This window comes from Danaus plexippus, chromosome 11 (assembly GCF_018135715.1).
Source record: "Danaus plexippus chromosome 11, MEX_DaPlex, whole genome shotgun sequence".
In the NCBI taxonomy this organism is placed as follows: domain Eukaryota; kingdom Metazoa; phylum Arthropoda; class Insecta; order Lepidoptera; family Nymphalidae; genus Danaus; species Danaus plexippus.
This window is the reverse complement of record NC_083544.1, coordinates 1,581,711-1,608,253: the sequence shown is the minus strand read 5'-3', so window position 1 is coordinate 1,608,253 and position 26,543 is coordinate 1,581,711. Positions and strand designations below refer to the sequence as shown.

General features: G+C 29.7%; 1 protein-coding gene across 1 annotated transcript in view; it reads left to right on the top strand.

Moving 5' to 3' along the window:
• Window positions 1–26,543, top strand: part of LOC116765722 (uncharacterized) — a 127,178-nt gene that overhangs the window by 97,950 nt on the left and 2,685 nt on the right. The window contains exons 6-8 of the mRNA XM_061522075.1: window positions 4,450–4,611; window positions 5,112–5,228; window positions 5,711–5,888. Of these exons, the coding sequence (XP_061378059.1) occupies window positions 4,450–4,611; window positions 5,112–5,228; window positions 5,711–5,888 (457 nt within the window). The remainder of the gene's footprint in view (window positions 1–4,449; window positions 4,612–5,111; window positions 5,229–5,710; window positions 5,889–26,543) is intronic.

Genomic DNA, 26,543 nt, shown 5'->3' with positions numbered 1-26,543 from the left:
CAATAGATATAGCTGAGAAATCATATAGAAAATATAAATTTGAGATATAATTAAAATCTTTACATCTTTCTATGTATAATTTTTTTTTATTATTCAACCAATGTTGAGAGATAACTTATGTAAGTGTATAAATTCGAATGATTATAGTCAGAATTATGATTCCTGCTTTTAAATTATAATATTTATAGTTTGAACATGTAATCAATACTATCCTTATTTTTCCTTATGATAAAATTGATTATGTTCTGGGTTAGGGAACAAATATTAAAAGGTTGCCGCATTATGACATGCAGATAAGGATTGAAGCCAGCATTATACGTGTAACAATGGCAAGGTCCAACTCTCTTGACCTCTTTTTATGTAGAAATCTTCATCATATATAATGACAAACAGGTTTATACGGTGACATTTGAAATAATTTAGATTATAACAAATGCTTTCTTTGGGAGGTTTAATGTATATTTGGAATTATACGAAATAACTGCAACACAGCATAGACATGAGATTTCCAAATATCGAATACAAGTGAGATTCACCGCATACTAAGGCCAGTTAATAAATAAAGTGCCACAAACAAAGAGATATGGGACTCGGCTTACTCACGGGCTTTATCACAATATACGACGGAGGTACAATAGTTGGTTGGGGTGTACTAAAATTGAACTAAAATATATTCCCATTTCGCAACTTAATGATTATAAGACGTCTAATTATAATTAAAATAAAAACAACCTAAAAATAAAGAAAGTGAAAAACGCGCCATTAATTAATTTGATAGTAAAAGAACTGTATTTTAAATTGACCAAACGAAATGAAGCCCTCCAAAACCGGCGAAAATCAGTTAAACAAGCAAAATACCTAGATAAAAGAGATCTTCTCGGAATAAGAACAATTTGTTAGCAAAACAATGAAACAACGCAGAAATGTACCGACGTTGAAACTTTTATTTGTGTAAGAAAGTTAGAAGGGTGCTATTTAATGATAACGAAGTTTTACCTCGAAAGAGGTGTATAAATACTGCCTCTTGCTAAAACTGTCGAACTATTTTAACCTATGTTTGAAGGAAACTTTATCTTTTGTTGTTTTATTTATTGCTTCTACTCGTAGTTCTAATTAAGTTAATTTCTTATTAAAATTAGTATACAAAAAAAATCTCATACTCCATCTTGTATAAAATAAATGACATTTTTATTTTAATTTCATTGATTAATTATATTAAGATGTAGTGGAAAAAGAGTAGAAGTAAGCCTATTAGATATTTCAATAAAAAATATAAGGATATCGAAAAAGCAATTAAATAATTAAATTGAACCCAAAAAACTAGTCGAACTATATATTTTTTTTACAATTCAATAAAATGAAACCAGTTTTATTAAGAAAATTAGCAATACCCAATACCTGTGAGTATATATTAATACACGACTCGAATGGATTATACATGAAAGAAACGGGTAAATAATGTCTGGGGTAAATAGCGCTGTGAGCATACGAATGAGCACTGGAGACAACGTCAAAGATAGCATATCAGGGCAGATATTTAATAATGGAAATATTATTATGTAGGGTGAAAACGATTTCGTGCATCGTAAGTCATGAATGTTCTGCTGTTTATGTGTGAGTGTTTTTAACAGCTGGAATATTGATATTTGATATTGCTTATTCATTTTTAAATATATATATATTTTTTCCATTATTTATACATGGCCAAATTATTTTAGGTAAATAATTCGTATAAATATTTTCTTTTACGGCAGCGGCATTTATTTTTTTTAACCGATTTTCGTTTTCAATTTATGTGACTAAAACTTTAATAAATATTTTGTTAGTATTTATAGAGATTATAAAATGGGCATTCAAACATATTGGAGTGAAGGCATTCGTGTTTTTCGAGCGGCTGTGGGCTTTTACTGAGCATCAAATAGACATACTGGATAGAAATTTCGTACATAAAACTTCGCTGAAACACTGTCATGATAAATTCTCAAAACATTTTTGGGTAGAAAATCTATATAAATTCATAGTTATAATTCTCCTCAAACCCCAAACGGCGTAGAGGTAAAAAGTCATGCATGGAAAATTTATTCAAGTCTCGTCCGCTGGCTCTTTGTGTTGCTAATTCCATTTTATTCTTTTCTGGTCTGCTGTCATTAACCTTGCTAACGTCGTTATAATGTATTCAGGACGATTGGACTATAGTAATTTGACTTCGTGGCTTTAACAAAAATGTTTATTCCTTTTTGTATTATTTGTTTTATTTTTTCTTTATCTATTTTATTTCCTTATTCTTGATAATACTACAGAGATACGTAAAGAAACATTTAATATTCTTCCATTACAAAGCCACTGCCAGTAACGTTTATAACCTCTTAAATTATGTTGTCACTGAACCAACTCCTAACATTTGATGTGACAGCGTGACATTGTAGCTCAACACGTCATACGCAGTTGGGTCACATTGGAAAATCTCTTTATATTTCATTCACGCTCGGTGAGGAATATTTATAGTGAATGAAGGATTTCTTCGCTAGGGTTGACTATATATCGATAAAAATAGTCAACATTTTCAAATAATATTTGAAAAGTTTGTCAGTTTAGTGACCATCAAGTATTTATTTTTTTCGTATGCTATCATTTACACGATAATTTTTATGAACTTACAGCTCTCAGAGTGGGATTTAAATATATCTTGTCCTTTGACCAATGTAATTTGAACAAAAAATATTTTTTCGTTCATTGTTTTTATCGATGTAAAAAACATTAGAGTCAATTTATGTTTAAGGATTGTCAATTACTGTTAATGTCTGATGATTAGTCAAACATCAAAATTAAAAAAAATACCTAAAAATGTATGTAGATAACTTAACCAGGCATATTTTCATGTTTTTTTGAATATGATTAACTTATTACTATTATTATTGTTATTTACTTCTTCTATATATGATTACTATTTACTTTATTATATTATTTTATATTCAATAACAGTATATATGTAATTTCAAAAAACTATTATTTATTAGCGTATTGGCTGATATTGTGGAAATATATATTTATATTTATCTTTTATAATTTTTAGACTTTCAAAGTAGAACTTTGTCTAATCTGTTCTGTGAAAAAATTTATCATTAGTTTTGAGGAAGTCCCTTTTTATTATATACTAATATCATAGAAAGGGACTTCCTGTTTATGGTTTTAACTTCGTTAAATTATATTTTGATGTATAATAAAGGGCATAACCGTATATAATATATACACGTAGATTAAAATTGTGTAGACATTGATTTAAATCAAAATCTATTCAACAATATAAATACTACTAATTAAGTAAACTGCTATCATGAGCACAACCCATCACTATCTATCAATGACATCAGTTCTCTATTTAAAGCCGATTTTCCAAAGTCCGTAGCCAGTGAGCGATGACAGTACTCGATCACTGAAAGAAGATCGCGACTTAAACTTAAAACCCCCATATGTATATAAGATCGTTTCAGAACCTTCACGTTATTATTACATACAATGTTTATTTTTTTTTATTGTTTATGTTGAATTGTCTTTATGCTGAAGGAGTTGCAATACTTTACATATATATGTATATATCTTTTTAACATAGGACGTGTTTTATAAATATTAAATCTATTATTTATAATAAAAATCAATAATATATATTTTTTTTCTGTTTCTAGAAAATATCGAACACTAAAAAAAATTGGTTTTATTTAGTTTTTAACTGAATATTTAGGAAAAAAGATCCGTTTCAATTTCAGTCTTTAAAATTTCAATGGACCAATAGTAGCGACCTTTAAATAAGGTACGTTGTAAAATTTGGTTAGAAAATATAAAATAAATATATCATAACATTTCATTGCTGCAATCGTAACACTTATTTTTTATATAAATAAAATTGAATGAAAATCCTGCTTTCATTATATCGTCGAATTCTTTATATTGTACTTCGAATATTAATTTTTGTATGTATTTGAAAAATGTCACGGTTTTTACAGCCGACGTAGAAGAAAACAAATACATGGAATAATAAATAAAAAATCTTATCAAAACTAAAAGAACAAAAAATAAAATAACAATCGTCCAGGAATACACCACGGTTAAGAAAAATAAAATTGAAAAAAAGATTGTCCCATTTCCCATGAGTATATACCGTAATAGAATTTCGTAATGCTCTCATGTATTATTTGTTTTTATTTGGATTCTATAAAATAAATTAAGAGATAACATAAAGATTTATTTTTATACAACCTATATAACCTGTATTTAACTCTTCTATATTTTATACTAGCCTTATGTATTAATGAAAGAAAAAAAACAAGTTTAATATGATAAAACTTAATTTAAATTTGCGTTATTTAAATTAAAAGCTGAAAACATAAGTGATAATTTTACAATATATTCTACATAGAATTGTCATTACTTATTCTTATTTCAAATTTACAGATTCAAGGAAAACCAATTATACAGCAGAGAATTCTACCAAGTCCTGCCATTTCAATTGATTTACCGCATTCGAGTCGTAGCACGACAGCTCCTGGGGATGAAAACAGTATTATCATTTTCAGTCCTTGGAAAGCTTTTGGGCCTTTTGTCGACAGCGTACAGGTAATAAGTTACATGTTAGCAACTGTACAATCATTCCGACGATAGAAAATATTTAGGTCGTTTATATTTTCGAGTGTAATAGAGTGTTGCCCTCTTTTTAAAATTAAAATAACTTCAAAATCTCAGATTTACTTCATTAATTATTGCTAACACAAAAGTGAACAACGGTGAATATTACAACAGAATCCGCCTAACTAATTCAAATTCGGCGATATTATCTCTTGATTCGAGATTTTCTAAGAACAATTATTATACTCTAATTGGTTCCAGACAGTGATTAATGGTATCGCGCTAACAAACGATGTTTTCGCTCTCAATCATTTCGGTTTCTTGAACATATTCATTATCGCGGATAATGTTCTTATTGTTTGATGAAAATGAGTGACCATCAAATTGTTAAGCTTAAATATCATGTTTCCTTCCAAGATTTAATATTTCCTCAAAGGATATTTTGTTGGAGTTTGATAAATTATAAGTTTTTAAAATGTCATAATTTAAAGGACGGAGAAATTCTGCCAAGTCAAGATTCAGTAATGTTTCCAAGTCCAAGGAACCATGTTGGCGCTCTGGAAGAAGAGGCTACAGATCCAATACCCACAATACAATCATCGAAAAAGGTGAGATATAAATATAGAATTTTTGGAATATAGATCTACAGAATTTAACGTACTAGAAAAAAAATATATTTTAAACCTGGACTTAATTATTATAATTGAACAACTTTCTTAAAACGACGATATGCATTCTTTACTTCTTCAATTTTACACAAAATTATGCAAAATGATCTGCCACTCCAAACTTTCCAACTATTCAAATTTTGAAACAATAACTAAGGATCAAACATTGTCAAAACGTTTGAGTTTCCGCATTAGCTTAAATGTGGAACTATTGTTTACTTAGTGGAATGCTTAAAGTTCATCTTTAAAATTCCTAAACTTACTTAGATTAACAAACGATTGAAAATTTTTTCTTCAAATTTCCACGTATCCATAAAATAAAAATGATAAAAAAAATTTACGAAAAAATATATAAAAAAATCAAGAATTAGGAATTAAAAATTATTTTTTATGAAATAAAAGTAAAAATTTTTCATCTCCAGGTGGCTTCAATCAGTCAGTTATCATTTATGGTTCGTCCTGACAGCTTCGAGCGAGGTCAGCTGAGATTGACTTGTATTTCTACTGTGCATTCAGTGTACAACGAGCAGGCTGAACTGGTCATTAATGAGGAAAGGCCTCAGATCGCTTCAGTGCTCGGTACTCGGGACCATTCCTCGGGTTAGTATTACATATTTTTATAAATAAAATTTGATAGAAAATGTTTGGCATTCAGTAATATAATACAATATAGAAATTGAATTTTGATTTTGATTTCATTCAAACAATGATATTAAATTTGTTTAGATATGGCTAAAAACAGTACACTCATGTTCCGTTTTTAAAACTTTATATCTGCTAACAGAGCGTATCATACTAAACATAGCTAGTCCGCTAACTAGCTTTTACAAGCAACTATACTTTAAGACGAAACAATGTGTGGACTGTCTAACGTAATTACAAAATAAAATTTATCGCCCTGTTCTCACGGGTATTTAATATAATATTAGGATAAATTACACTATTTAATTTTCTGATAGATGAGTTTAATATAGCAATTTTTTATTTAAATCCATACATATATTTTGTGTGAAGTACTACTAAATTATCTACCATTCCATCTATACAGACCTATACATAATATATACACATACATATACAGACCTATGCATTAGTAGGTTTATATTTAGTGCCTGTTAATTCATATTCTTTCTTATACGTTCTGGGTTGGCTTGAATTTTGTACATTAAATTTTGTTTTATAAGTATCTAGAGACAATAACGATTTTTGTGATCATGGCACATGTTGGAAGAAAGTTTTTTTTAATAATATACTGCCGACTGCTGTCCGAACTATTAGGTTATCCAAATAATAAAACAGATAAATAAATTTTCCCGTGGCTTACGTTAAGGTGCACTTAAATTGGGGTCAGTGTTCGCAAAAGTTAAAACCATTTCCTAGCTTCATGTAAATTATAGTCATTTGAAACGGTAAATTATTCTTATGTCTATATTCAAACACCAGTAAATGTATGGAAAACGGAAATTTTATTCAAAGTAAGTAGTAATGAAACCTAATAAAAATTCGTTTCGAGTCGATCTAGTGATTCCCAAAGTCTCGGAGCGGTACTGAGGAAAAGAGTCTTAAGATCTTGAGGAATTTTTATATTTCGATGTAAACATTACCTTTGAATACGTAGAAAGCAAACCAATCCCGCTCTACAATTCAAATATTTACTGCAACTGACTTACACTGCAATTTTCCTCGAGAGAACTTTCGGGGTGAAAGGTGACTGCTTCTTGGCAACTGAATATATTTATAAAAAAACCGATTTCATACTCAGGTAAATATCACAAATCTCATACTGGAACCTCATTAACGAAACTAAACATGCTCGTTATATATTTAAAAAAAAATCCCTCAAGTTTTACTATTGATAAGTACGTTATGTGCATAGTATTTATTCCATTATTTGTGGAGAATTGTAATAAATTCATCGAAATAATAAATTATGACTTAAATATAATAAATTATATTTAATCTGCACTTACAATGGTTTGGACAAGAAAAAAGAAATAATCGAACAGATTACATACATTATTTCGAAGCGAACAGTGTATAAATACATTAAATTATAGAAATTAAGTACATTGGACATAAACGGATAAAAAAATTTAATTGATCTTGTTTAACCCATTAAAAAGAGGAACAAAAAATTGTTAATTACTCATAATAATAGACATATTTTGCTTTATCAATTTTGTATACAATCGTTTGTCAAACCTCGTCAAAAATTTAATATTTTTTTTTGTTGTATTAGAATTTTATTTCTAAATGACATTCAATATAGAATAGGATTATTGATATTGATATTGAATTAATTGAAATGATATTTGGATTAGCCGCTTTTCAATTATCGAGTACCTTACAATACATTTTTGCAACCAATATACCAGAATATTGTTCATATTTTTTGAATACTCTTAATAATTGTTAATGCTATAATTTTATTTCAGGCGTATTTTACATTTGTTTAGTATATGGATACAATGTACTTTACAGTATTCTAATAAAATAAATAATAAGTTCCTCTCTATTAACCCACCCATAGCCATTATAAATATTTTGTGTTTAAAGAGAAAAAATTATGTATTGAGTGGGTTATATTTCTTCAAACTTGGCACGTAAATCGAAACTCCTCCAAATAATTAAAAATCTATGATCCGATATAATGCTGAAATTAAATATTTACCATATTTTTATTGCATCTAAAATTGGATTAAAATAATTTGAAATTGTTCAAAAAGCGGAGTAAAATGAAAATATACACATGTAACGACAAAAACCAATTTGGACATAGAACACAAAAATGAGCTATGGGAAGTGGCACTCCACAAAATGACCGTAAACATGCCTCGTGAATTTTCGCAAATAGCCTCTACATGGAGAATAAAGGCTTACAACTGTAAACCGTCATATACGCATGCAATCACTCAAATATTTGCTACCGCTAGCTTCTATAACATCCATCCTGTTTGCCGACTCTAAATATTCCGGTAGAACGACCAAAGGTAATGTTTAGTGTATCTGGACGATATATCAGTGTGTTTGCGAAGCATTGCTATAAGTAAATACGTTGGTGTGTGACTAGCAATTCCGTTAGTATAGAATATAGATGCATTGAAGCCTATAAGGAATGTAAAGCCAATGTCAACAACGAATATTCGATATTATAATATAGCATAAGTAAATATCTTATGAATGTATTTATTATAGCTTCGAAGTGTAATTTTTGTCCTACAATATCTCAGCAAACAAGACGAATGGTTATATTGGGTACATCGTCGTTTATACTATATTTAGATACTAAACAAATAAATAAAACATCTCCAGTCTAGAAATTAAGTCATCATTAAATAAAGAAATAAAATATTTACCGTAAATGTATGTGAGTTTTTCTGTGTATCTTTTATATTTGTGGATAGTGCTTAGGTTGTATTTTTCTTTGTTTTTTTTATAATATAAAAAAATATTTACACATTAGTTTTTTCTATTATGTAATAAATAATTTGATCGTGAATTTTTTTATGGTAATCTAATCTTAATCTTAAGAAATAGCGATGTCCTTTTGACATCGTCTTTTTAGAATAGTAAAACCACTTTTAGATTTTAATAAAATGAAGTCGTCAGTTGATTAGCTACTAATAAATTATTAGTAACCAAAGGCTAGTTACGTAAATAACATAAAATTTTATAGCAAAAAAAAAGTTTGTTATCAAACATAAAAACTGGGTTCAACAGTGCGATATAAATGCATTTTTATTTATACTAAGAGTGAACTTTTGAATATATATTTTTTTATATCTAAAGATTTAATGCATGAAATTAAAAAAACAAATGAAAACTGCACTAAAAACTTCAGATACTAAAATGGATATAAAACATGTTGCTTTTTTTAAAATTGGATATTTTTATTATTGATAAAATAGTATTTACGATTAATTTTCACTTTTCCCGTTTGGAAAAAGTTTGCAGCCGTTTGAAAAAATATAAAGGATTGGCACATATTAAATTAAAGCAAGTGGTTACCGGGCAAAAATAAATTTATATTAGGACAGAACATCTTAATATTGTATAAAGCTACCTGTATTAATTAAACAAATGTATGATTTAAAATGTTTATGACAGTGCTTGGGTTGATACCCGTCTGGCAGGTACAAATGTAGGTATGTATATGTGTTTGTTACCTAGGAGGCATTGGTAAAAGAAAACGCTTTAGGGAAACTTGTCATGGCAAATTTATGAGACACCGTACATGTATCTACATGTACGGATGAATATTAAAAGTGTTAAAGTACCTATATGCGTAAAACACTAGCTACATTTGAATTTTAGGAATGTGTTCAGAACCGGGACGTTACACACCTTTTTAGAGTTTGTTAATATAATATATGTTAATAATATAGTTTTTAGTCTAAAATAATTCGATAATTTGTTAGTAAAAATTAGTGGGATTTTGGTATATTTCAAAAAATTATAAGCAATTTAATTTGAACATACAAATGTATATAAAGTTATAAATCCAAATTATCACAATATTTATTAAAATTTCAATAAGCAGTTGGTGCATTACTATTAGACGAAGTACTTACTATCGTAAATGTTTATAACAAACAATAAAAAAATAATGTGTTAATTTATGCATATTTCATTATAATTTATTGCACCACAAAAAGTTAAAAAGGACTTTTCATAGCAAAAGTTGTTTTCACATTGTATGTGAACTAGTCGCGATATTTCCACGCTTACACAAAACAAAGTTGTTGCGAATGCACCCAGCACGCGTGAAGTTGGTCGCGTGTCAAAGTTATAGACTAATTAAATTGTTTATAGCACTTAGCAATAGTTGGCACGCCTAACGAACAACTTTATACGTGGCAGAGAGTTTAATTTTGAATCCGCAATATGTTTTACTTAGGTACCGTAAAAAAAATATATCTAATTTTTGTACAGTTACAAGATTGCCTTATAACATAGTGGTGTCCTGCAGTCAAATGGTGAACAATTCAATAATAAATATTAAATTTGTAGCTTTACAAAGAATTGCTTAGTTTTTGTTCGGGAAAAAGTCTTATTATTTCACTGCCTGCGGCCTGCGGGTCCGCTAAATATAGGGTTTTCCATTAAGGGCGCTTGATCTTTGAAATGCAAAAAAAAATACATGTAGGAAAGATATTTGCGAAATTTTTTTTTTATTTGGAAGGTCTATCGACCCCATTATGTATGGAATATGACATCATTCAAATGACCGCCACGGCTTCGGTTGGTGGCGCGCACACGAAAGGTCCAATTTTCGATGACTCTGGCGCACAAATCGGGCTGTATTTGATCGATGGCGTGGCGTATGTTGACTTTGAGGGCATCGGTGGTTTGCGGCTTGTTGGCATAGACCTGCGACTTAAGAAAACCCCACAAGAAAAAGTCCAGCGGGGTCAAATCGCACGATCTCGGTGGCCAGTTCACGTCGCCTCCGCGCGAGATGACCATGTCCAGAAATTGCTCGTGCAGAACTTCCATCGTAGCGTGTGCTGTGTGGCACGTAGCGCCGTCCTGTTGAAACCACATGTTGTCCAGATCCATATTCTCGATTTCAGGCCAAAAGAAGTTGGTTATCATCGACCGGTATCGCTCACCATTGACGGTGACGGCCACACCATTATCGTTTTCGAAAAAATACGGACCAATCACGCCTCCGGCCCAAAATCCGCACCAAACAGTCACTTTCTGCGGGTGCATTGCCACTTGGTGAACCTCATGTGGATTGGTCTCGTCCCAAATACGGCAATTTTGCTTGTTGACATAGCCATTCATCCAAAAATGCGCCTCGTCGCTGAAGATGATTTTTTTGCCAAAATCGGCGTCAACTTCCAACTGCTCTAATGCCCAGTCAGCGAACACACGGCGCTGTCTATGGTCATTAACCTTGAGCTCTTGGGTCAGCTGGATCTTGTACAGGTGCAGGCTCAAGTCACAACGCAAAATTCGCCAAGTTGTCGTCTGCGAAAGGCCGAGTTCCTGTGCGCGACGCGGAATTGACTGCCGCGGGTTTTCGAGGACACTGTCGCGCACAGCGGCGATATTCTCGGCAGATCTCGCGTTACGTTGACGCACGGGAACCGGCTGATTGTTAACTGACCCGGTTGACTCGAATTTGTCCACCAATCGACGGATAGTCGACTCGGCAGGACGATCATCGCGACCGTAAAACGGGCGAAGTGCGCGGAACGTTGCTCGAACTGAAGACCCATTTTCATAAAACAATTTTATGATTTGCACGTGCTGCTCGACACTGTAACCTGCCATGGTGATTTGGAAGGACGGAATGAATATAACACACTGCATTTGACAGCTGTCACTCAAACAACATGGCCGCAATCAGCTGTCAAAGTTCAAGCGTCCCTATTGGAAAACCCCATAAATGTTACTGTTATCCGAATAAGAAACGTGTTAATTCAAATTTTTTTTTCTTACATATCAAATTTGTATCAAAAAATCTATTTCCCAATGCAATAGTATTACTTAGTCCATCATTGAATTTATATTTATTTTTAAAAAAAAAACAGCTAAGCTTGATTTTTATTAAATTTGTTCTGGTTTTCTTACTTTATTTAGAGGTTTTAATATAAACATTACTCAGAGTAAAACTAATTCCTTCTATTCATTCTGTAAAGTAAAATCCTAGCATCAGCATTAGCAAATTAATAAATATTTCTTTATATTTGTAAAACTACCTCTAGTAGTATTTTAATAAAATGTAATACATGTTGCTGTTGTCAAAGAAATTCACGTGTACATAAATTTAAAATACCGCCCCATCTGGACTTCTCGGAAGAAATATACCGTCATAAAAAACGAATCACCTGTCTTAGATAGCGAATAGTAGAAAAACGTGTAAATGAATTAATTACGCAAATTTATGATAAAAGTTTCTAGAAAAAAAAAATAACGAAAACAATAATTAAATATTCATTACGTGGAATTACCGCCCCTTGCGACGAGAAAGAATGCTTCGCTTTCTTTTTTGTCGGATAGTGACTATACTGTATCTTATCGATATAATACAATACTATTATTTAAATTATTTTAACATTTCTATCTGTTATTAATTTTTATTAATCATTACGTATTAGATATATCTGTAAAATATGATGCAGCTAATTAAAGTAGATTGATGACATAATAATAATATTTAATCCATAAAAATCGTATCTGTTTAAATTTAATTGTTACTGGATGTCTTCCCTTCCCTATCTCCCATTAACGCTATTATACTAATGATTCTGCAAAACGTTCCAAATTACAAAACAAAGCTTTTTAATAAAGATATTTTTCTCCTTAACCTTTGAATAACATTTTCCATTTGTGACTTGTCTTAGTTAATTACATCAATTTATGTGTATATGTTTAGTTAAACCGATTTTATCAATTTTATTTATTTAGAGAGTTTTACTTCGTAAAGCAAGAAAAAATATTTAGCTCAACACCCATACTTAACCACGTCCCAATGATAAATATAATAATGTATAATACTTTTTCATAAAGTGAAATGATGAATATAAATTTTTAATATTAAGCTAAATTAAAATAACACAGCGTTCCTGCTAACCCTGATCGTTAACCTCGTTAAAATTAAAACTTTATAAAATATGCTTTTAATATAGAAAATTAACGGACATGAAAGCACGACAAACATCGTAATATAAACAATACCTAGTTTTTATTTTGTTTTCTCTGCGCTCTATAAAGCTAAAAGCATTTTGAATTATTAATAAACTTGGGATAGCTTAACGAAAATTTTGAAACTTCGTTTAGAGTTCTAGTGTCGATTTTCACATACGCTTTATAATTTACAAACCTTTTTAAAACGAATGTATAAATATGATTATATAAACGTATGTTTAATAAAATTATAAAACACAATGTATGTAAACTGAGATGATTTAAAAATAACGTACGACAATATATTATTGTCACGTCATATCAGACAGGGAACTTAACGTCCATTGCCAATGACAAACAATTTTTCGATGCGCGAATATTTTATGACGGCCATTGAAAATTTTAAATCGATAATCGAATCCCAATGTTGCCCATCTCATTTATTTTTAATGTCGCCGTACATTATATACGAGTAGAGTAAGCGGTCCCACCTGACGTGAGCGATCAAACCACCCGATGTAAAACAGTTTGACTAACACTTGATGTACCCCCTGTGAATTAATTTCCGACGTGAACGATAATGAACTCAGTTTTGGGTCATTTGCGTTCGATATTTCGATGCCATTTAGTAAAATGAGCGCCCGTTGCAAATTTGAACGCATACGCGCTCCGTTTCAGTTCATGCTGTCGACTGTTATTGCTCCGGTACGATGCATCCGAAATTCGAATTGCTTTTTAATAAATACTGACCAGCAATTTGTTAACATCGACGTGTACCAAACAGTTTCGTTTTATAACTTTCCAGGAGTTATTACGTTATAATTTTACATTATGAACAGACGATTGAATATTTAGCATTTCATATAAATCAGAATAATGTAATGAAAAATTACTTTTGATATTTGGTTTGGTTGAATGCAAATTAAGTGTATTATTTCGTATGTAAAATTTTTTTTTTTTAATAAAAGAGAATATTTTGAATATAATCTACATAAAAACAGTCTTCTTGCACGGGCGAATGTATGTATATTATTTAATATATTTCTGACGTAGAGAAATATTAAGATCCTTGTAGGATATTCTAAAATTTCATTTGTAATATTTAAACTTTTGGCATTCTCGAGTAACTGTTTTATGTAATTCATTTATATATATTTCATAATTTAATGTGCCTCTTATTTAGACAGATTTTTTTATATGGCTTATCTAAGTGATTTCAGTTTCGAGATATTGATTATAGTGAGCTCCAAGTAAGTTAATAACTTCCAAGGATGTCAGAATATTTGATAGATTATAATATTTGGCATCCAACCATTTTCGTCTAGTCACATGATCAACTTATATCCAAATTATCTTTGTCTTAAGCTTCGCGTCAGTTTAAACAAATTGCCAGATGCGATTGATGTGGAACAGATTTATCATAATCAAATAAATATTTTGTATACAATTTCTTCTTATTTTTACAAAGTATTTTTCCCATAATTTAATTTCTCTTGAGAATGTTACATGGATTGACATACATCAAAGAAATTTACCAAATTTTTAATTATATGAGAAATTAATATTAAATAAAGTCATCTCATTTTTAATGTGATAGTGATTTACACAAACACCAAAACATTTTTTGTTAATTAACATGCGGAATGTATTACAGCTTATTTGTTCAGGCTTGTTCGTTTTCATCGAGTTAGGATTTTCGAATTCGCATAGGAACGAAGCTCATATTTGAATAATGACACTTGTCTTTGTGTTGTCGTAAGAGGAAAACATAGTAAAGCTAAATAAGTTTACATAATTTGAGAGCGCCTATTATTCCGAACTCACCAACCGGAAATTTAAGTAATATATAGTGTATACTATATAGGTTGTGTTAAATTTATACACTGTATAGTATATTCGAAAAGGGTTGAAGTCTTACGTTTACAAGATTATGTTTTAATTCTTAAAATTATTTTAAATATAATTTTGTTTATATTTAAAAAATAAAGTATAAAGGAGTTCATTTAGGAATATAACTTCCCACACAATAATCTCTTTGAGAATTAATACGAGATATAGAACAAATTTCAGTAAATTCCTAAGCACGAGCTTTTCACCGCAACGAATTGAAACGTTTTAATTAAACCCTCGCAGTTACGTGTATTTTTACACTTCGTTGACACCAAATTTTATTTAACAAATAAGTCACACATCATCGAAAAAGGGTTTCAATGTTTCGTTGTGAGTATTCCATTTTAAGTTTAGATAAGTTTATAGTTTTAATATTTTGGCTTTTCCTAACAAAGATTCCATTCTTCATGCTTACACTTAGTTTTAAAATAAATAAGATATTGTTGATATTTGTTTGCCTAAAAGTAGCGATATAGAGAAGCAAGTTTAAAATTCTAATAAGTTTATAACTTGGCAGCTTTTCAAAGCCAATATAATTTATTCAAGGCTTCCTCAAAAAAACTAAAGCTGTTAGCGCCAGATATATAACTAATCTAAATTCGAAGGCCCGAAAACTATCAAATGAGCTGGCAACAAAATTCTAACCTTTAAATCCGGAATTTAAATCACTAAGTCAGAGCATCAGGATTACAAAAAATCGGCTGTTAAATTAGGGCCAGGGTGAAATTTTGATTTTGTTTAATTTGGATCCACCTCCGGGAATTGCTGTCATTGTGTTATCTGTTGGTTACGTGGTAGAATCAAAAGTTGATTCCTTTTTTTAAGATATATGATGTAACGGCCTCATATATTATAAATGACTGACTGAAATAAAATTCGTGTCGCCTCACCTTGATCACGGTTGCTCAACAGTAATATAATGTCGGGTTTAAGACGTTAAATACGTACGCAGAAATATACACAAATAACAGTTGTTTATTTTAAAACATAAATAATTTTATTTAGGATTTTAAATCGATAACAACTTTATTTCTTTTTTACTATATATTGACTTCAATTTAATGAAAATTAAACATAGTTAAAATATGTCTAACCGTTGATTTAAAATTAATAAGTGAATATTTTTTAATTAAGTTCTTAAAAATAAACAAAATATTGAAAACATAAAAAAGAAATGTCATTATAAATTGCCACTCTTTCAATTAAGTTTTTACTTACACTACAGGTAAATAAAAATTTTTACCAAATAATAAGTAATTTTTAAATAATATTTGTGTGATTCATTACAATCTTTTAACATTCCATGTTCTCGATTTACTTTTCTGGCAAGTTTTCTGGAAGTAATTTACCAGATAAAGTTTGTATAGAAATGTACTTATCATTCTTTTAGAGCTGTTTACACATAAGTAGCTTATAAAATACAAAGTAAGAGAGACTATTTTTCGAAGAGGATACTCAGAAAAGCCTCTAGGAAAATTCTATACAAGAAAAAGACAAAATTTATAAAAATATCACGGAACGAATAATCCTCCGATACATACAACAAAGAAAATAAATTTTCTTTATGTTGTACTAACTATCAAATATTGTAGTTGAGAAAATATTTTACATATAGGAATTCTCATTGAATTTATATGTCAAATGTATATATATGATAATTTTTATAACAATTAATATAACATACCATTGAAAAATCTAACAATATTTTTGTTATATTTAGGTGGGTATTCAAAAATATAATTTTATATAAATAGCTAATATATGATTGACACATTCTAATTAAATACGAACAGTGATTTATGTACATAATAAAACGGTTTAGGTGCCTGATGTTTAAAAAGGGGAAACGTTATCGAAAGAAATACAGTTTGAACAAGGAATACAACACTGTCACCAGAAATAATAGGCTTTATATAGGAAGAAGGTCTTAGTGACGGTGACCTCTTAATGTCAGATCTTATTATCAGCCCTTAAAAATTAAATATTTAAAAAAATGTAAGAAATCATAGTATTAAAAACGCTGTTTTAGTACTTAGCAGAAGAATAATCACGACATGTAGCACCCTCCACTTAAGACTTTATGAAACATGATATATTTGTGTCGTTGGCTTGTTAATACGTTTAACTAGGGCTTCGTAACGTAACACTACTAATTAAGAATGAAATTTTATACTAATAGTATTCACTAAATATGTTCTAACATTTTTACTATATTTTATTCTATTTGGGAAATCGACATAAATTTTACGCTTACATCGGATATAAAATTTTATCGCAAACTTAACGGCAATCGGTTAAGTTGTGCAGAATAAGATAAGTGCATAAGATCCTCAAATACATGCGGTAATAAAAGCAGATAGATCGAAAGTCATTAAGTTCTCCGAACAAAATAAATGTCTAGATACTTTGGGACACTTTAATTGCCAACGGAGGATTTTAGAATACATAACGTTGTCACTTAAAAAAGACAGTTAATCTTCCGTATGTCTTTTGAGATTTTTTATAAGTATTGAAAAAATATTTTGCATTTGCATGTGAAAATGTCTCCTTTTATCTCCTTTTTAAATGTATAAAAGATAGTTACAAGACATTATAATTCTGAAAACAGAAATTATGTACAATGAAATAGCAAAAGTTAGCCGATGTATAAAGATTTAGAAAGAGACCTTTACAAATTTGAATAATAATTAAAAAATAAATAGAAATACTTATTTCTGTTTGATTGCTTAGTCTTATATTTCATTACTAAGAAATGTACTTTAAGATTCAGTAGCATATTGCGTTCATGAATTTAGTTTTCAGTCATTTGATGACGAGAGTTTTTATTATTATTAATACGAGATCAAAACTCATGTAGGTCCGATTTAAATTCCATACTGTAAATAGAGCCCCTTTTCATTTCGTAATAAACAATAACCTTAAAAACATGGTTTGTTTTATGATTGCGTTTTTACCACATTTTGAAATTTATTATTCATAAAAATTTTTGGGTCAAGATTTTTTCAAGCGCAAGCCTTTTTATTCCCACTTCAACGTCAAGTTAAATTGACCAAATAATATATTCTTGCAATGTAAGAGTTGAAGCTCTCTATCTTATATAAATTCCTGGAATGTTGTCGGTGTATTACGTAACTTTGGATTATTTCCAGTTTTAAGACCAGAATCTGCGATACTTGTTTGCTGGGTGAATATTACTTTATTCGTTGTGTTTTAATCAATTATTTAAAAAAAATGTATTATTCTTTAATGTTCCAGATTTTGTATCTCCCTCGCTCTGTCCCTAATCTGTCATTATAACTGGAATGACGACAAATTAGTTTAAACCGGTTTATAATTATAACGTCTTAAAATGACGTTTCTCGTTTGAACTTTGTCCTCATAAATTAATTAAAAATTCTGATCTTAATTTAAAAAAAAAGCTGTAAAGCTACCTATGAATTATTTTCGTATTTTGTTTTAAACAAAGCACATTTGATTTCGTAATACGTATAAAATATACAGAAAGTATGATAATATTTAACTATTGTAGAATAAAATTCGGGCTTCAGTTAAAATATCCCGACAATAGCTCTCCGAACAGACAAATTTTATGTAAAGAAATCCAAGAACTCATGTATCGCTTAAAAGGAAAGCAATAGTCTCATAAGCCCAACATAAAACCTCGGAATGAAACGGCCCCTATCACGCTGCCCGTCAATCTTATTGTCATTCAATTTGAATTTCCGCTTAGACCGGTTTTTATGCTCCCTAACTGATGCTCACGAAAAAGGCGATTTATACCGCGATTGTGAGGAAAAGTCGTTTGTAACGTTTTTGTAGTTACAAGGAAGTTCTACTCATATACGTCTTAGCTACGCTACATAACTTTTGAACTTGTTTTATCGTATTATTTATTTACATAACATTAATAGTATCATAATAATATAATGGTTTGTATTAAAAAAATATAGTTTTTACTTGGGCTAAATTCTACCTTATATCATCAAATTTAGTAATAAACCAAAAATGCATGTTGTGAAATTTTGATATAATCTCAACTTTACTGGCTCAATTTTGCAGCTTATTCTTTCCGGCAAGCGAAAAATGTAACATTTGTCACTGCATTGGAATCTGTTGAATTAGATGCTCTAGCGCTGTAAGTTGTGAATTTCGGCTTGCTTTTAACAGTTTGTCAAATCACTATTGCCCTCTAAATTTTGTATTCTGAATTCGCATGAGGACTTTTTAGTGTGAAATTTTCTAGTACTGCTTTGGGCAGATAAAATTTAAGTTTTTAAAAAAATATAACGATAATATTTACTATAGATTTTGAATATTCTAAAAGTCAAATATTTTTTTAATATTTATGTATGTAATTATAATAGTGGCTGATTTTGATTGTTTTCATCGCTTAATTTTTATTGTTATAACGACTGTTTTCCTCATAAAAGTGCTTCTTTTTTTTTTTGGTGGAAGTTCTAAAACCTTAAAGTTTAAAAATTCAAAAGGGTTTAATTAAAATTAAACATTTGAGAAATAAAATCGTGACTCTTCCTCCGTTAAATGAATTAAGTGGCGCCGCTAATGTATACAGAATATAAGTTAATGTTTGCCTTCCCTGAGTACTCTGCATAATATTGTTTAGCTACGTTAAATATTTTTATTTAACTTCTAAGTTATAAGTTAATCTACATAGTTATTTTTATTTTTTTTTAACAAAAACCATGATTTGTTTTGAACAGACACAAACGACAGTTGTTCGCTAGTCATTAGTGATAAAATTCTTTGTGTAACTTATCCTTCATAATAAAACTTCTAAACTTCACAAATTATTTCGCTTAAAATTGACATAAATTGGTTTCATTAATAGATATTGGAAATTCAGTGAAAATTACTTGTACAAGGACATTTCGCTTTGACTAAATATTGTTTACATCGTGTGTTTGTATTTGACGTCGCCTTTTAAGACCCGAAACTTAATTACGTCAAACGAAATCTTTTTGTTGCTTCGTCTGTCATCTTCAAATTTCCTTTGATCCAAAATTTAAACGGAAAATAACCTTTCCAATCTGTATGAAAGAACTTCATATCGTATTTTAGTGAGCACATTTATAATTAGTAATCCTTTCCTATAAATTTTGATTAAATTCATTATATATAACTATAATCACAAAAATTTTTCATAAAACAATTAGGACACTATGTTCAAAAATATACATTTTATTTTTGCCGTCCACAAAATAGTATCGATTGGAAATATTTTTCATAACTCCCTTTGAAAAACAAATTGGTGTTAGCAAGTTGCCGAGTAAATCAGGGCACTTAAGAACACCTGATCACGACCTCTTGAATTATTACTTTTGCTATTATTACATTTTATGTTTTTTACTCAAAGTAGGAACAATAATTGGATTCCTATCAATTTATGTCAACAGAATACCTAGGAGAGGTTATGTATTGTAAATTATGTTCGGTTTTTTGTTTTTGATAAAGAAAAGAAATAAACAAAACGCCAATTAGAATTATTATTTGTTGGTAACATTAAAATAAGCTCTAATAACGATGAAGATATTACGGATATTAGGATTTTGAACACATACAAAATCGGAAATTGCGTTTCATTAATGTCAAAGGCGACCCTGGCACCGATTTGGCACAAAACGCGGTGCGTATAAAAAACAACTGAATCAACTGTTACCGCTGGCTCTCTTCCATTTCCATTAGCAAATGTTTAACCGGAGTGTTTCCAGAACTTGAGTCCATTAGGTTACCCGTTTTCCTTTTTGTCTCTGCCCCTAACTAACTTTTTTCATTTGCTCCCCCCGTTGTCGCTAAGTGTTTTTTATTGTATGCAACTTTGTTCAATTTATTATGAACGTTTTGCCAAAATGTGTTCTTTATATTTCCTTTGCTTTCTAAGTGATATAAGTATATGAATTCTGTTTCACCATCGGTAGACGGCTTTATAAAAACTCCGCCGTCTTATTAATTTAATCAAACCCGTATTTCAATTTGTAATTCTGATGAGATAGTTATTCATAAATACCATCGAATGCGTAATACATCATAACTTATACAATTCCACATCCATGACATTTTCATATTATAATTTTAGACTATAAATATACAGAATCTCTTGATTAATGTACGGCGTCGCGCGAGAATGAGCTCAAATCTTCCTAAAACCCACTTCAGTAGCAGTTAACGCACATTAAGATAGCTAAACACGTGTCGCGTTTTAAGCGACGACGGTTAATCTCGGTGGGGAGTGATACCTTACACTCTGTATATAAAAGACAATGTCGCTAAACCAAAATGCGACTGTCGCATTCCCGAGTCGTAAAGTAGCTATAAGTTTTGCGACACTAATCGAGTTGCGATTGTTTTGTCGCTGGATTACAGTCGCCCTGTACTAAAGCTGTAACGTTTACGTGCTCTGACATTAACTTGACATTTGTAATAATTATATAAAGACGTTAAAAGATACTCAACACTTCCCTTTTATTTGTATCGTGTTTCTGTTTAATTTAAACTTACAAGATACGTTTAACGTGAAGCATATTTCTGGATATATCTTAATTAACACTTCTTTGGCGGGGCAATAAAATCACGTCCTATATTACGATTGACAACTTTTTATTGAATTCGCTCGTTATTCTGGAACTTTGAAAATTTTGTGCAAATAGTTTCTTTCTCTTTAACATTTTTAAGGTGATTAAGCAACATTCACATGTAATCTTCTGCACTTATGTATAAGATGATATTCTAATAGTTACTGATTGAGGATAAAATTGTGAAAACGGAACAGCTTCTTTACTCAAGTTTATAATTTTATTAATTTGATGCTATTAACTTTGAATCCGGCTGATTGGAACAATTCTTTGAACTGAACACTATAAACGAGGTTTAAAAACTAGTTGTATGAATGGAACTTTATGTAACAAATTTTTGTAACAATTTATTTTATTAAATAATAATTGTGACTACAAAATGTATTGAAAAATAATGCTCTCCGAAACATATTTGCCAGCTTTGGAGCATTTAGTAATATCAGTCATTAAAATACTTTAAAAATACCCAACTTTAATTTCGTCTGAAAACTGGCTCATCTACTTAGCTTATAAACTTCAAAGAACTCGTAATTTCACGACTTTGGTGTTAGAAAATTGCTTTTAGTTTTATATAAATCATAAAAAAATCATGTAAATTGAAGCCTTTATTTTTATTATTTTCCTAAATGTATCAATAAATTTCAATCAAGACTATTTGCGTTTTTAGAAAAATATAACCGCTAGCAGAATAGGTAACAAAAATATCGTTACAATAATGTATCGTATTAGTAAAGAAACTTATATGGAATATAATTTCGTTGTTTATAAGGGAATCCTGTACTTTCTTAACGGCACATTTTTTTTGATAACATTTAAGTAACAAATATACCATTTGTATCACAGTTATAATTGTAATCTAGTGTCATGTGTTTGATGAATTTAGAAAAAACAAAATCATATATCACTTGCGTGGATAGACTCATTGACTCTTTAGGTAATTTTTAACTTAATTGGTAAGATTAGTGGAGTTGAATATCATGAAAGTAACATTTTTTGTTTTTATGTCATGTTATTCACTTTCGCTGGTTTAAATAACATTTTACACGTTATACGATTTGTGGATTTTTATTTCGTGCTTCCTTCCTTATTTTCTTTAAGACACAGCGGGAAACGTGTAAAATGGTTTTCATTTATTTTATTATCATTATCATTAGCATTACCATTATTCAATTCTTGTATAAACTCGTATAATAAATATCACGCCCCATTTACATAAACCAAATCCGTCAAAAACATCCACCTTAATTGCTTCTGTATCCGGTATGTATTTTGATTGTCACTTGATTCTGCGAAATGAGAAAACATTGATAAAAAACGGAATTATATTTCTGATTTTATTACTGACGGAACGTTCTGAATTTATATTTTAAACTAGTCGAAAAGTTCCTGTATATACTCATCACATTTTGATAAGAATAAGGTATTTTTTAAAAAACAATAAATAAAGAGACAAAGTATCGGATACCTACTATACTTTTTATGATTATGTAAAATAATGAAAATATTTTTGTATATAAGACTCATTTTGGAGGTAAAATTGAATTAAAACATGACGATAAAAGTGTAATTAACATAAAAATCCCGTGTCGTAGGAAACTTGGAAGGGAGAGAAGAACGATATAATTATACCGGATCTGGTCTTTATCCGTTTTATAATTGTATTTAACATTTAATTGCTTTATTATAATGGTCTATTGAAGTGTTCTTTCAAAATAATTATTTTATTCAACTATTATGGTAAAATTATGGGACTATAATGAAAAAAGCAATGGTATATAACAGAATATAGTTTATCAAACAGAATTATTATGAACCGTGGGAACACATGTGAGAGAAATAAAAGCAGAATGTAAGAACAGTAATAATTGTATCACGCTACGGTACGTAATAAACGTGTATAACATTGTATTGTATCGATCGTTCGGTAGTAGGAGTTTCGTCCAAATCTTTTGCAGACTGTTTTATATGGCTATTAGTGAGACATTTTATGTAAACAGCAACAGGTCCGTGAATAAATTAAAGTAATGCACTCTAAATATTTAAATCACGAGACAGTTTAAAAACCAAATAAATTTACACTGTTTTATTGTAAGACAACGGGGATGTTTGGTATGAACAACATATCTTTCTCCTATATGATCTTTACGAGATTTCATATGTTTTGGTTAGTTTAGGTTAGGTTAATATAATTAGGTATTTATAATATCAGTATAGTCCTCCAAAAAGCAGCATTACTTCATAAGGAACTTAAACCTCTATGCCATCTTCGTATGCCAATATCTTCTTTAGATCATTTGAATTGTGTGACATAAACCAATCAGCTAATATTTTAAGGCTCTTTCATAGAATAACATACAATACTTGTAATGATCAAACAAGTAAATATGATTAAAAAAGGCAAAGTAAGAAAATAAACTGTTCCAATAACAATATATTTTAGGAAACTCGTAATGTAAACGAGCCATTATTGAGATATGAATTTAAACAAAATATCCAAAAAAAAAAAATTAAGTAAGACGGATATTAAAGCATAAAATATTAGCGAAATTACAATTTTATCGTGCAAAGTGTAGTAATTTGTTCTTTTTGTTACCACAGTTACATCTCAAAACGGAAACCGCAGAGTTCGCCATTTGCACATTTCTGTATCCCATTTGCATGGCGCAATCACAAAGCGGAATTATTTTTTGTTTGAACACGGAATAATTCGGTGAATTTAAAAGGCAATAAATTAAGGGGAACAATACATGTTGGATAAATCGTTGTCACGTAAGAATGTCGCATTAGGAACGGGTGTCTGGGCGGTGGGATGGCTGATGGGGGTGGGTGGTTTGTAGATTGTAGATGGAAGCAATAACAGTGGCACGCCGCAGTTAGCTACGGTTATTGCGTTGTATTATTTATGTGTTTGGCTTAGAAAGGTGACAAGAGCGGTCATGGGCCACGTTTAGGTTGTTAATATATTTCAATAAATATGTTTTAAATAATATAATTTCCATGCACTGCTTTATCTTCTATTTGTTCTCTATAGTTAAGTGTCTTAGTAAATATCATTGTCTCATATCTCTAATATTACTCAAAGTCAAACAAGTTGTTGCTACTTAATGTCAGTAAAGTGATTATTTGATAACGTTTTAACAGAAAATTATTTTAGCTTTTTATTTAATACGAATTATATAGTGTATGAATTAAATTAATTTTTACGTAACCTTTACAAAAAAGATAGTATAATATCTGTGTATTTAATTACTTTCCATACTGAAAACGATAGTCTTAATCTAGTCATAAGATGATGGCTATTACTTCATTGATAAATTCGCAATACTCAAATTCATTAACTAAAACGATTTTCCAAACGAAACATCAAATAAATTGAAATAATATTAGGCCGTTACGATAAAGTGGTCTGAAGCAAACAGACTCAACCACGATCGTGGGTTTGCTCAGCCTGTTTACCTTACGGATGAGAGAGAGATAAAACAATATTTATACGTATCCCTTATTTGCGTTTGTTATAATCAACTTTTCTTGATACGCACTAAACATTTTTTTTTGTATTGGATACTATTTTAAATTTGATATTAATAATTTTTTGATAATATTACATTTTTGCCTCAAAATATTTTGTTTTGTTAATATTTTGTTCTGCTTGAAAATCTTGGATTTCGGTAGCTTTAAATCCATGGTGTCCTTTTTTTCAATACTCTAAGATTTTTGTAAATATACGATAAGTTATTATATTCACAAAAAATCAGACAAATCCCCTTAATAATGTTTACTTTATAGTCCACAGAAAGACATAAAAAATAACTTTTTGAAAAACTCCAGACTTAAAGAAATTTCTTGTTGGGGCCTTCTGGCTCCTTTCCTGTTACAAAATTCAATTCAAGTTACAACTCTTAAAATAACGAGCAGTTCATTTCAGAACAAAGAGTTCCAACCTCCGACGATTTCGCGTTTCTTTTATGCAGTGTCTCACCCCTGAATAGAAAGAATTTCTAAGGTTAAATCATTAGGATAACATACTACTATGTTGAGAAATATGACTTTAAATAAATGAAAATATACATACTTATTTAGCTAGATTATAATATTTTTCGTTAACAAATGGAAATTAAATCGATTTGTACAAAGTGATAAATATAAATTTAAAAAAAAAAATAGTTGATGTCAAATTTTATTCCACACAGTTAAAGCCAGCACTAGTGGTTTTTGAGGCAAATGAAGTTTTATCAATTAATTTACTTATAGATGATTTTAATTGTTTTTTAATAAAGGGCAAACCAAAATAATTTGTATCAATTCTTGTTGAGACGCGTCTTCCAGATAGTCGCTAATATTTAAAGTTTTACACGGGACTTACATTCTTGGGCCTAAACATAAAGAGGTGAAAATAGGTTCTCATTTAATGGACACTTGATAGATAATCAGAATTATTTTGCAAACTGGAGACCTATGCAATAAATGATTTAGTAAAAATAATTTTGTCACTATTTCTATAAAACAGCTGATAACACCTTCTAATTTACTTACGATATAAAGTTTGTTTGTTCCATTTAGTGACTAATGTTTTAAAATATAAATTATTTAAGGAGGTTTGTAAAAACCCTCCAAATAGAGTTTTTGGGTTCAATTCTAAATCTTCTCAAGAACATAGTACCGATTTTTATTTATAAATTACGCGTTTCTTAGAGATAGGTTTGCATGTTAGTCAGTTACCACAAAAATTTTGTCGTGGCCAACCATTACAATATTTGAATAAAATACAAAATACCTATCGATGATAATTTTGGTTTTTTGACATTAATTGATGCTACCTTAATTATATTATAACTGAATTCAAGGATATATATGGTGCTTAAAACTGAGAGTCTATTTCCTTCTTCAAAGCTTTCTTGTTGTAACTCTGCTTGCAATTTGTTAAGTTGATCAAATTACGAAAATTATTTTCATAAGTTTTCTCTGCTTTCACATGAAGATTGTATTGATCATTGGTACTTTCCATATCAAGTGTTGAGTGTCTAGATACCATATGAGAGAAAAGAGCGTAAGTAAATGATCAACCTTCAGCTTGGCTTCTACATGCAACATACCTGCTTCGGAAAACATAAAATACGATTAAAAACCGGTTTAAAAT